General features: G+C 38.2%; 1 protein-coding gene across 2 annotated transcripts in view; it reads right to left on the bottom strand.

Annotated features, from left to right (window-relative positions):
• NCAM2 (neural cell adhesion molecule 2) overlaps nt 1-11,964 on the bottom strand; it is a 390,639-nt gene extending 378,675 nt beyond the window's left edge. For both annotated transcript variants that reach the window (XM_024562711.3, XM_045196939.2), the window contains exon 1: nt 11,308-11,964. In XM_024562711.3, coding sequence (XP_024418479.2) covers nt 11,308-11,362 — 55 coding nt within the window. In that variant the 5' untranslated portion in view covers nt 11,363-11,964. The remainder of the gene's footprint in view (nt 1-11,307) is intronic.
• Nucleotides 11,965-12,484: the final 520 nt, after the last annotated feature.

The raw sequence follows: 12,484 nt of genomic DNA on the forward strand, positions 1-12,484 counted from the left end.
AAAGCTGTCCTTACTACTTTAACTAGGGTCTGGCTTTGTTTATCTTTGACACTCTTCATTCAATCGATTCACCAAATACAGACAGACACAGCTCATTGGAGGAAATGAGGCTGCCTGGAATCAAAGCATTCTGTTTTACTGGGTGTCTCCTTCTCCCCTTGTTTGCATATAACTGTGTTAGACTCTATCCCACCACCAACTCTGACCCCCCACCCACTTCCTCATCCCCTTCAGCTGATGAATTATTCTCCTTGAAACACAAGAGTGATAGATCTTTACTTAGTTTTACTTACCCTCCTCAGTCTCAATTCCCTTCAGGACTTTCTGCTCAGTGAAAAGTCTTTCAGAGTCACAATTAGCCCTGTTTGCAGTCACAATTAGGTAAAGACTCTTGACACTTCCTAAGACAACTTCTCTTCTCCCATCACACATTCACAGCCGCCTACATCACCTGAGATCTGAGACTTCTAAATGAGGTACAGAGTGAAAGGCAGCCAAAGAAGAAGAGACAGGTGAGAGTTACCTAGTAAATAGGTCCCTTTCTCCACCATGGTCAAGAAATTCAGTCCTTTGATTTTCCTGGCATGTAAAAATGCAATCTACTTAAAGAAGTCACCATTCACCAAACAAGCTCTGCATTAACGCACATTGTATAAAGGACGGTATTTTTAATAAAATGCTTCATTACAGTCGAAATGGAGCAGGTACTTGAAAGAGAAATGCATTAGCAATGTAGGGTGTTTCATAATTGCTCGGAATTCTGTACTAGCTATTATTTTAATATGATGACAATACTAAAGTTGAATATTTGATATCGAAATATGGCTGTGACAGTTCTCAGTAGAGCACAGAGAATAGCATAATATCATTTAATAACCTATGCTGGGTTTTGTTTCTAAATTGCAGACCACAGGCAATCTCTGCAGAGGTAAAATGCATTAGCATGGGGCTTGTGAGGGGCTCTGAAATAAAATGGCTCACATGGATAATCAATTAAAGTGATTATAAATGATGTGAAATCTGAGGGGGGGAAACGAAAGTTAAAATGGCTGAGTCAGAGGCAGTAGTAACATCTTTAATTTCAAACTGTGTTTCAAGTTAAAAGTGACATTCTCAGTAACGGTAACATTAGAGGAATGACGGTAGGCAAACAAATAAATAAATGATAGAGATTTTGGATTATCTAAACATGCATTCTGTCCAATTAAATGCTGTTATTACTGAAGTCAGACCTAGAGAACATCATCAAATCATGACTAAACATAGCCAGCGGCCAGCCAAGAATGTTTTGAGGTTAAATTGAATTTTACTAAAAAAAAAAAAAAAAAAAGAAAAAAGAAAGAGAAAGAGACAAGATCGACGTACCTATGAAAAAATGAGGTAAAATACTTCTTACTTGTTTCTCTATTCATACAGTTTAGAACTGGCTTCCAACAATCATTGATTGAATAATCAACTTTTAATTAACCCCAGGATTACCTTGATTTTGAGGACTTTAAATACTTGCTCTAATGACAAATCAGACATTCGCTATTGACAATACCTAATCTGCTTGATGTTTCTGCCATCAATATATCCCCCTCATGTATCTCTATACATTGAAGACTTTGAAACCTCAACTATGTAACCATCACCTATGCTTCAGATAAGGCTTCAGAACAACAAATCTCACGGTAAGATTTAAAAGTCTGTTTTATTCCCCACCGAATTTGTTTTACAGTACAGGAAACAATAGAGATCTCTTTGCTATTCCTCCTCAATTAAATAATCACTGTGATTTGATTATTGTGTAGATCTTCACGTATTTTTGAAGACCTATCACATGCATTGCAGTGAAATAAATGAAATGTTTAAAACAAACACCCACACCAAATATTTACCCAAAACTGAGAGTAAATATATTTTTAAAAAGTCAATCATTTTGTTTTTCTCCTGCTGGTTAATACTGACATATTTACTCAGCACATACTTGCTAAATATCTATTATGTTCCTGGAATACACCTATGAATGTACAGCGAACACTTTAATCAGGTACATTCTACTGAATGTAAACACATCCTTGTTCTCATGGAGTTCACACGGGAGATCATAACACAGTGAAGTCTGACATGCAGAATTCCGTATATTACCACCTTCCATCGGATCTCCAATGCCTTGCACATTGACTGGTAAGTAGTAGGTGATTACTGTGTATTTGTTGAAAGAAAGAAAGATGTCTTCAGTGATGAGATACTTGAGATGAGTCTTGAAGAAAAATAATAGCAGTTGTCCAGGCACAGAAAGGCAGGGAAAGCATAAAACACACGGGTTGTGTAGACACAAGGTCCAAGTCTTCGAATACCAGCAATGGCACAAAGGAGTGTGATGGGCGGAGTGACAGGCACGAGGTGGCAACAGCAGGATTGTGCAAACAAATGAAAGCCAAAAGTCTTACAAGCCCTAGGTCAGAAACACCTAAATCATTCACATGAAAGGTATACCTCTAACTAAAATTAGGGTGTGCGTGTAAACACAGCCCAAAGGTAACTTTGAGGAACACAATGACGTGAAGTATCTACTGTACTACAAAGTTATCTTTGAGAATTGCTCCATAGGTATGAGTAAAACATATTTAGGTAAAAGCAGAGATGTTACAATAAAATGTGAAGCATCAAGAATAAAATATTTATACCACATCTTGGTCCTACCATTTTTTTTATGTTTTTCTTTCTGGGAAAGTTGTTTCGCCTCTTTGAGGTTCAGGAATAGCCTCTACCGTTCGGGATAATTGTGAGACTACAATTATAGGTGTTTGATCAAAGTAAATAAAATTTAAAAATAAAAAAATAGTTAAATATCATTGACCAATACTTTGACAAAGTATATGGCATATTCTTCATGCTATATTTTAATCTTCAGATAATCAATATTTAGCATTTCTTTTATGGATGACACAAAGACATCACTATTTTATAAAAATGCAACTGCTCCAGTCAGAAAATATGTTCAATATTTGTGATTGTTAAACAATAATATTCAGAGAAAAAGTATGTAGGGTGATAGATATAAAAATCATCAGCAAGACCAGTATTACTGTTATGAGAAGACTGGTTGGGTATGGATACGTTACAATAATAGAAAAGCTGTCCACAAGCTCTCATATACAGAGAACAAAGGGCAAGTATGCTAAGTGTCTTAAATTGGGACCTACTCTCTTATGCTACATGGTAGGTCTTAGCCATATTACATTGGATTATAAATAATGACACCGATGTACATAAAAAAAATGTGCAGTAAAAAATTTCACGGTTTAGCCCTGGCTGGGTGGCTTAGTTGGTTTGAGCATAGTCCTGTACGCCAAAAGGTGTACACCAAAAAGCCGAGGATTCCATCCCTGGTCTGGGTACTTAGGGGAGGCCAACAATCAATGTTTCTCTCTCACATCCATGCTTCTCTGTGTGTGTGTCTCTGTCTCTGTCGCTGTCCCTCTCTTGCCCCTTCTCTCCCTAAAATCTATAAACACATAAAGAAAAAAAGACAAAAATATCATGGTTTATGGGAGAAGAGCAGATTAAAGGTCAGAATATTCGAAACTTCCAAATATGTGTAACCAAGCACTAACAAAAACCGTAACAATCTTAGTAAAATACTAACACAGTTAAATCTCTCCTGGCATTCGTACCCAGCTTCTCTATGGGCTTTCAAGATGCAAGGCCTGAAGGGCATTCATCTTACGATGAAAACTACGATCCAGGGTATAGCTCTTAAAAATAAAAACAACAAACAAGTAAACAACCACATAATTTTAACACAGGAGAAACTGACTTCTCTGTTTCTTCAGCTGCGCTCTCAACACTGCCAGATACATTATATTGGAAATCAAGATGGTTCTTAAAAGCACAAAATAAAGAAGCACAAAATAAACTAGGAGTTGCACTGGCGTAAGGCATTTGAGTTTATTTTTCATACATTTGTTAACATCCTCCTAGACTGCTAAAGCTTTCTCTGTATTCATTAGAAAGCTTGCTCTAAATAACTTTAAAAAATGAGCTTAAAAAATCACATAGGTATGAACATAATTCTTGCATCATCCCCCTATTTACCAATAATATATGAGGTAATATGCATCAAAGAAATACACACTGAAGCAGAGAAGACTGAATTCTCTCTTAAGTGCATTTGATGTTCATTGGCTATAAATTTGGGTGTCAGCAACAGAACATACTTAATAGCTCTAGGCAAATCAAATGTGATTTTATCAGGATTAAATGAGATGAGTGAAAAGGCCCAGCCCAGCCCCCATATATAGAGTAAGGGCTCAAAAGGATTAGGTCCCTTGGATACTAATAGAAAATTTTCAACTCTGTATACTCAATATCAAATTTATCTTTTTAGTTAGTTTTTTTCAGGGGGTTTCTTTTACATCTTGCCATCTTTTGTTTTGTTTTTGAGTTTCCCAGAATAAAAAAAAAAGAAAAAAACTATGGATAAGCACAGAAAATAAGTGAAGAATATATAATAAAAGCAATTTTTACCTACACGATTCTGCAACTTTTTCCCAAAATGCAAGACATATGCTAAATAATATTCAAGTACAATCAGGGATAGAAGAATAAGATAAAAATAGAAGTTAAATAAAAAAAGAGAAAAATTGTGAAGAAATGACAGATAAACTGACATTTCTATCTAGATTTTCCATGGATACCTCAAACTTAACATGTCATTTGAGAAAATCATAAACAAGCCAAAAAAAAAAAAAGAAAAATACTCTCCTAAAACAGAGGTTTCCTTTATATATTTCGCTATTTCTATTAAGATATAACCATTCTATCAAATAGGCTTAAAGCTTCAGGCGCCACTTTCCTCCCAAAGTCCCAAATCAGCTATGTTATTAAGATCCATCAATTATTTCATAGAAACATGAGTGATGCCCACATATTTCTTTTTTTAAATTTTTCTCTGGCCCACTCACACATGGACAGTAGATTTAAAACCACACCAAAACTTTAATCATGTTATTTTCCTGAGCAAACAATGGATCCCAAAAATCTACACAAAAAAGTGATACCCAGCTTGGCCTCAAAGCCTTTCTGCCTCCCAGTCTCAAATATTTCCATAATTGAGTCCAACAACTCACCTTTCCAAACCTTTAACTTAATTAAATTGGATTATTACTATTCTCTCAACACTCCTTGCTTTCCTGCAATGGTTTACTCATGTTTTTTCTCCTTTGATTATTTTTTCCATTCACTCTCACCATACTGATAGCTTGTCTGATTCACTGAGTGGCAAGGTGGTGTCCTGGTTTTTGTACATGTCTTGAGTTCAAATCTTTGTTTCCTGCTGTGCTACCTTAGACAGTTATTTCAATTTTCTATTCTTCATAGCCCTGAAGTGTAAAGTGGGGATAATAATAGGCTGTTAATAAGTCGAGGGTTCTTACACATATTAAGCTAGTTAATACATATAAAGTTCTTGCAATAGAGTCTGGCTATTAGGATACTATGCTTATTTGGCTATATAAATTTACATTTTTTGTCTTCTCAACTATCAACGTTGAATTCTATGCATGACCCATTCCCCCACACGTGCATTTCAAACAAACAAATACATTAAATATATTAAAACATAGGCATTGAACTTGAAGTGAGAAAATTTAATCCTAATTCCAGATAACTACTAACTGTAACTGATATATAAAAATCTAATAATTCCTCTGTACTTCAACATTTTCATTCATAAAATAAAGTTAATAATCCTTTGGATTCTTAATGATCCTTAGTTATAAGGTGGTTAAAAGCACTTTGAACAAGTGTTCTACACAGTTATAAAATGCTGGCATTATATTTATTCTGAGGCCTGAACAAGTATTTGTTAACTGATTGACAAAATACCCCAGAATTAAGTATCATCATTAATTTGAGCTGAAGCAATGGTGGATTATTTTTTTAACCAATGGAAAAGTTTGGTGTTCAGAGACAAGAATTAAGTGCTTAGAGACCAAAGCTCTAGTTATTAACCTTTTCCTTTTCTACTTGAGCATAAGTAACTTGATTATCCTCATCACGCGCCCATCCTAAGCATATTGGTTGCTGGCCCATAAACTGGAGGTAAGATACAAAAAGAAGCCCCCTCTTCAATATCCTTTACTGCCATCTTCTGGAAAATTGTGACAAAAAATATGTGTTCTATCACCATGACTATGAATAGTGCCCCCTAGAGTTGTTCATCACACAACCAATACAACCATTTTTAAGAATGCTGCCTAATGAACTGTCTGAGATACCACAGAATGAGTAAATAATGAATGAGCCACCATTATCAATGAATTAGGTTATCTCTACCCCAACATTTTTGTCTAATCACAGAGCAGCTTACAATGGTTTTAAAAAATTGAATAAATGAGATGTTTTTAAACCACAAGCAGATTGATCTGTATACATATTACACCAAATATATAAACAATGTCTGGCTTAGTGACGTTGACATTTTACAAGATGTCTACACATATCTAGAACCACAATTGCTCCTCATGGCAGTACAGCAAGACCAGCCAGGCAGATATATTTATATCAGATTTTCAAAAAAGCAAATAATGGTATACGTTAATTATTCAAAGTCAAGAGACCCTTTTCGGGTGTAGGATTCCTGATTTCAAATTTAATCTTCTTTCCCTTTCCCTACGTGTTTTAATAACAAAATGCAGCCAAAATAATTTTGATCAGTTGGCCTGAAATTCTTCACTCTCATCTGTTGATTTTTATGCTAATAAATACTCTCGAAATTCTCCATCATCTCTCTTAACTATTGTTACTGGCACAAGTTAATATGTGAAACTAGAAAGTATACTGTTAGCTATTTGGTATCAGCACTATTATTATAATTGTAAATAGGTAAAAGTTATTAAAATATTTTGAAGAATTCCATATAAAGCACTTTTATTTGCTGAACAATTAAAGAGAGCGTGGTTCGATGAAGTTCAGGGATGTTACATTTAATAACGGCATAAAAGCACTGGTTGCATCTTAAAGTGCTATCATACCAGATAATTTGGAAAATTAAAAATTAAAACTAATTCATAATCTTTTAAATAGGCCTATCTTCAATATAAATGGGATAGTACATAGAACACAAGGAATTTAGAATCTAGGTCAATAAAGCTTGAAAAACAAAGACATTCCCTTTACAAGAATATTAAAATTATTAAACTAATTTTGCATATACCAACACCCAGAGGATTAATTTTACTTGGGACCCAAATAACGAAAGCAATTCAGACTCGCTCTACCACTTATCGAGCACTTTCTTCATGCTCTTGAAAGTTCACTGCTATGAGAGATGACCCTGAAAACAGATAAATTAAAATCATTTTCTAAATGTCAAAAGCCAGAGAGAGCAGCAGGACTAGTAGTTCCAGGGCCTTCAGATTGACAACCTGTTTCCCTTCACATTGCTCCCTCCTGAGGAAGCAGACAAAACCAAATTCCATCAGTTCGTTAACCAGCCTCCTCTCAGTTAGGTCATTTCCTAGTCTTGTAACAAACTAGTTCTGTGCTTGAAAGAAAGCCATTTTATTTACTAAAGTATATGAAGTTTGACTTTCTTCTTGTACTGAATGAGGTTCTTTTGTTCCATTAATTGCTTTCTAATAGGATATTACCTCTGGGAAAACATTAGCCCCTGTGTCACTGAAAAGACTCACTGGGCACACAGGACCCACCGACTTTGCTTCTTGCTCTCTGGGCTCCAATTCAGCATTACAGCTAAAGTGACCAAATGCTGCTTAACTCCTTTGACATAAAGCAGGGGAGGAAACCCTCTGGGTTATTCACTGACAATAATGATTTAATTTACATAGCCTATCTTCTCTAAGAGCAAATGAATATGGAGTTGATTCAAGAGACACCTAGCAAAAAGAGACTGGCCTCAAAGAATTAGACCAAGGTGGATTAGAAAAAGGATATGTAACACCCTACAGAGAAGATAGGTTTGTGGAGAACTTCATGTAGACCTGACCTTAGTAGACACCCATGCACTTGTGGTTTATTTTTAAAAGGTACACATTTCTAATGAATGATGACTTCATCATACAGAGTAAATATAAGCAGATGCCTATAAGCTACGTCATTAATTGGGTAATTCACCCCTCTCCCCTCCCCCATGACTTTGGCTTAGATAAGTGTTCTGGCTACGCATGGTTGAACTGGATTGAAAGAGGGATGGACAGCTCTGTTTTACTTTACATTTTCATATAAAAATGCTTCTATTTTATATATGTGAACATCCAGTAATAGACATTAACCATACTTGGGTAATTTTTTAAAAGAAGAAGAAAATTATTTTAGGAGTTAAAAAGGCTTCAGGAAAGCAACACATTTGTACTACAATTTGGGAATCTGAATTTACATTGATCCAAAGAGCAAAGGCACTATGAACCACAGACTCAAGTTATCACTTGAGATTATGATGTCAGAGGATGTGACCAAGTTTTGAATACAAAGGAAAAATAACTGCAGAAGTTAGATTTTTACAATATCCTTTCCACTGACAATTAAATTCAGACTTGATAATTAAATCCCAACCTTAATTCAGTAGATATTAATCTTGGAGTGGAAATGGCAGGCTTTTAAACAAGCATTCCTGCCACAATAGAAAAGCCTCTCTCTACAGTAGAAAAATAACATGGTGCTGAAATTTAGAAATGGAACTATTAGGTCGTGTTAGCTAATTATGTTATTGGCATCCACTTAAGTTAGTCAGTTTTTCATTCCTGTCATTTTCTCCTGTTCGACTGCTGCCATTCAAAACGTTTTGACTACTTAAAAGGGAATGCATCATCGCTGCCTTTCCCCAGTCTAACTGCACACCACTTTCCAAAGCAATAGCTTCAATCATGCTTCATAAAATCCCCTGCAAGTGTATTGTTGGAAACATAAATCAGCAAGCTAGGATTTTGGTATTTCTAAAGCAAGCCCAGGGATCACTGACTGGAGGCTTTTCCATGGCCCCTTTATAAAAAAATAAACAAAATTATGAGTTACACTAGATCCATTTTTTTTAAAAACTGCTCCCAGTGGTATGTCTGATACTTGCTGCTACATCCTTAATTGGAGAACAAAACACTGGCATAGAGGAAGTGGACTCCCGGATCAGGCTTGCTGTTTCTAAGCATCTCTGACTTCATTAGGACGCACGGCACAGAAGTACTACACGTTCCATTTCATGAAAGCTGGGTTTCTCTGATGGACATCTATGCCTCTGTGAGTGTCATGCATTTTTAAATTGTACTAGATAGAGAGATCTTTAGAACTGTGCTCTCCTCCTTCCTTGTTTTATTACAGTGAATATGGGCTCCCCTTCAGTCATACTTCAGTCTTAGAGCTCCTCTTTATATTGGCCCTGCATTCTGAATTGTAAATTATATGAATCTCAGTTTTAGACATATGTTACATACACAGATTCAAGTTATATGTCTGTATATAACTATTTAAACATTCCTAGATTTCCCTGGTATCTTCCAAATTCCAACACACTTAATGTCTACAATGGTAAATTCACAGGCTCTACAACTGAGACATTTTTCTTCTCCAAATCAGTGACAATGTAATCATAAGTCTGTATAAACTTGCTTCCTATTATGCCCCCATCTTGTTCCACACTATCTGTGCTTGGTTAATTGCAGTGGTATTTTAACTGCAATTTACAAGGACTGCTTCTTGGTACTCAGGAATACCTATCTATACTATAAATGAACAGTTAAACATCACTAGCATCTCTCCAAAAATTAAAGCAACATATTTATAGGGTATAAAGGATATGTTGGTTTTTGCTATAATAGTGATTGAGTAAATTGATTGGGCTAATATTAGCTTTAGATGGACATATCTGCAATTTTGCTACAACTGAATTTTTGCATACTCTGTATTATTCAGGGAAAATGAGCAGCACCTTACCAAGACACTTTACAAACTATAGCAACATCCAGTGTTTGAATTCTGAACATAAAATCTGCATCCAATCGTGTTTCATCAGCCACTAACGCTATAGCTTTAGGAAGGAGAAGGGCAGAGAAAGGAAGGTTTCATATCCAAAATGTCAAGCCCTGCTGAAGACTGATAGAAGGACCAGTGAGTGTGGCTGAGCAGAAATAACCATTTCTAGGCTTAAAAATGGAGTTCTACCACCCCCTGCTGGACCATATGTCTTACACAGAAGAGGCTAAAAAAATGCTTAGAATTGAATATAGTGGAGATATTTTAACTTGTCTTGTAATTTATTTTTCCTCAAAGAATAATTTAATGCTACACAAATAATGTAACATTCTCTGCAATTATCACACATCACAAAATTACTGTTTTCTTTTTCTTCAAAGACTTCCACCAATGCATGTTTTAACATTCTGTGTCCCCAATTAAATGTCCAAACTTGTCTGGATAGTTGAAAACGCCTCCATTATTATAAATGTTTTATGAGAATATGAAGTACCTTAAAAAGCAAAATGATTTCAAATCTACCTCTATAAGATAAACAGAGGTAGCTTCCATAAATTCTCTCCCAGGTTATTCTAGTATGCTATTCATTTTTTTTTCTTAAGAAATAAAATCTACCACCAGTTGTCCATTAGCCAAAAAAAAAAAAAAAAATCCCTTACAGGTGTAAAAACAATCTGATGTTATAAAAATTTTCATCCTCGATGTATTAATGGGGGGGTGTGAAAATGAATGACTGCAACACATCCCTAGTTTTATCCATTTGTTTTCTTACACACAACATCCACGGCCCCTCTCTCCTTTCTTAGTTTCAACATAAATAAGCCATCATCGTTCAGTTCACAGTCAGGAATTAGGGTTTGGGAAAGGAGTGGTGTCTAAGAATATTGCATTACTTGCACACAACACATATTTCCCAAACGAGTTTAATGCTGACAGTTTGTGCTGCTTCTGTAAAACAGCATTGTTCTCTTTCCTTCCGCAACCAGATATTTACCTGTTAATACACACCAACATGCTCATCCCATTTTTGATAATGAAACCAGAGAAAGGCAAGATCCCAGGGGAAAAAAAAAAAAAGGGAAAGAAAGAAAGAAAAAAAGGCAGTTTGCTTCAATCTTCTGCTCCCGGATACCCATCTCCAATTCTGTATTTTCTCTTATTTAAAATACAGATGCAATTGTTAGCGGCAGCTAAAAGAAAGAGCGAAAATAATAGCAACAACAGAAACTGTAACTTTAGTTCTTTCATTTAAATTTTCTTGTGCCTCCCCTCTGCCTCTCTGGGTTGGGTGGAAGGGGGAGGGAAAGTAAATGCAATAAAGCACCACACTCCTACCTTGCCCGCTACTGACAAGCAACCCGAGCAAGTAGAAGGAGAGGAGGAGGCTCATGTTCAGGACGTGACACCGGTGGACACTTCCAAAGTTATTAAGTCCAGCCTGGAGAGAGAACCTTCCGCTGCCACGGCCGCCTCGGCTACAGCCGCCGCCACTCCCGAATGCCCCAGCCGCCCGCAGCCCGCGCGCTCCTCCTCGCAAAGTGACTGCAAGCTCCGCTCCTTGCCGCACTATATCCAGGCAGCGGCGGCGGTAGCGGCAGCAGCAGCAGCAGCAGCATCGGCGGCCGCGACGGCAGCAGACCCGGGCGGGGAGGGAGGCGGGGGCGGGGGCGCGGGGAGGGGAGGGGAGGTGCGGCCGAGGCGTATCCCTCCGCGCTGCACGGCAGCCACTTTCGCAACGCGCGCAGTCCCAGGATTCGTCCGCAGACAAGCTTCGAAACGCTGGTTCGGTTCCTGGTGCCTCCAGCCCCCGGATGGCCGCAGCACGCCTGCAAGTGGCAGACCTGCGTCCAGCTAGTCGGCTATCCGCACCTTGAGAAACGACCCTGGGCTGAAGGGGAAGGGCCGCCTGGACTGCTGCGGCCGGTTCGCGGAAGAGGTCTGCGGGAGTTGGTGCTGATGCTGATGCTTGATGCTGATGCTGCAGGCGGCTGCCTGGCTCTGCGCTCCAAGTGCTCCCGGGCTTATCCTGCGCCGGGGCTCCTGGGACGCCCGGCGTATTCTGCAGCTCTCATTCCTCCGAGAGCGTGGAGGCGGCGGGGGGAGGCTGGGGGCAAGAGCTGTCTGTCTCTCTAGGCCCTCCTCGCGGAAACCTTTCCCCAGGCTGCCCCTTTCCCACGCTTTCTAGTCTGCCACGGCAGAGGGGAAGCAATTGTCCTCTAGTGTCTACACTGCCTTTCCACTCGGGCTCTAAAGGGCAGGCGGAAAGAGGTGCACAGTGTTTCTTACCCATGTCGACCCACTGCCGTTGAGAGCAGGTATAATACGGGAGAGAGATCGGGGAGGGGGTGAGACGTTGGAGAGGCTGCATTAAACTCGGCTGTCAATGTTAGCTTCGTCCTTGGAGAAGTGCAAAGTCTTCCCTAGACACACTCAACGGACTCTGCCCTGTGTCCCGAGCGCACAGCACTGGCCAAGTCCCCGCGAGGCGTGCCACGAGAAAACATACGGAGAT

The sequence above is a fragment of the Desmodus rotundus genome, chromosome 2 (genome assembly GCF_022682495.2).
Source record: "Desmodus rotundus isolate HL8 chromosome 2, HLdesRot8A.1, whole genome shotgun sequence".
Lineage (NCBI taxonomy): Eukaryota > Metazoa > Chordata > Mammalia > Chiroptera > Phyllostomidae > Desmodus > Desmodus rotundus.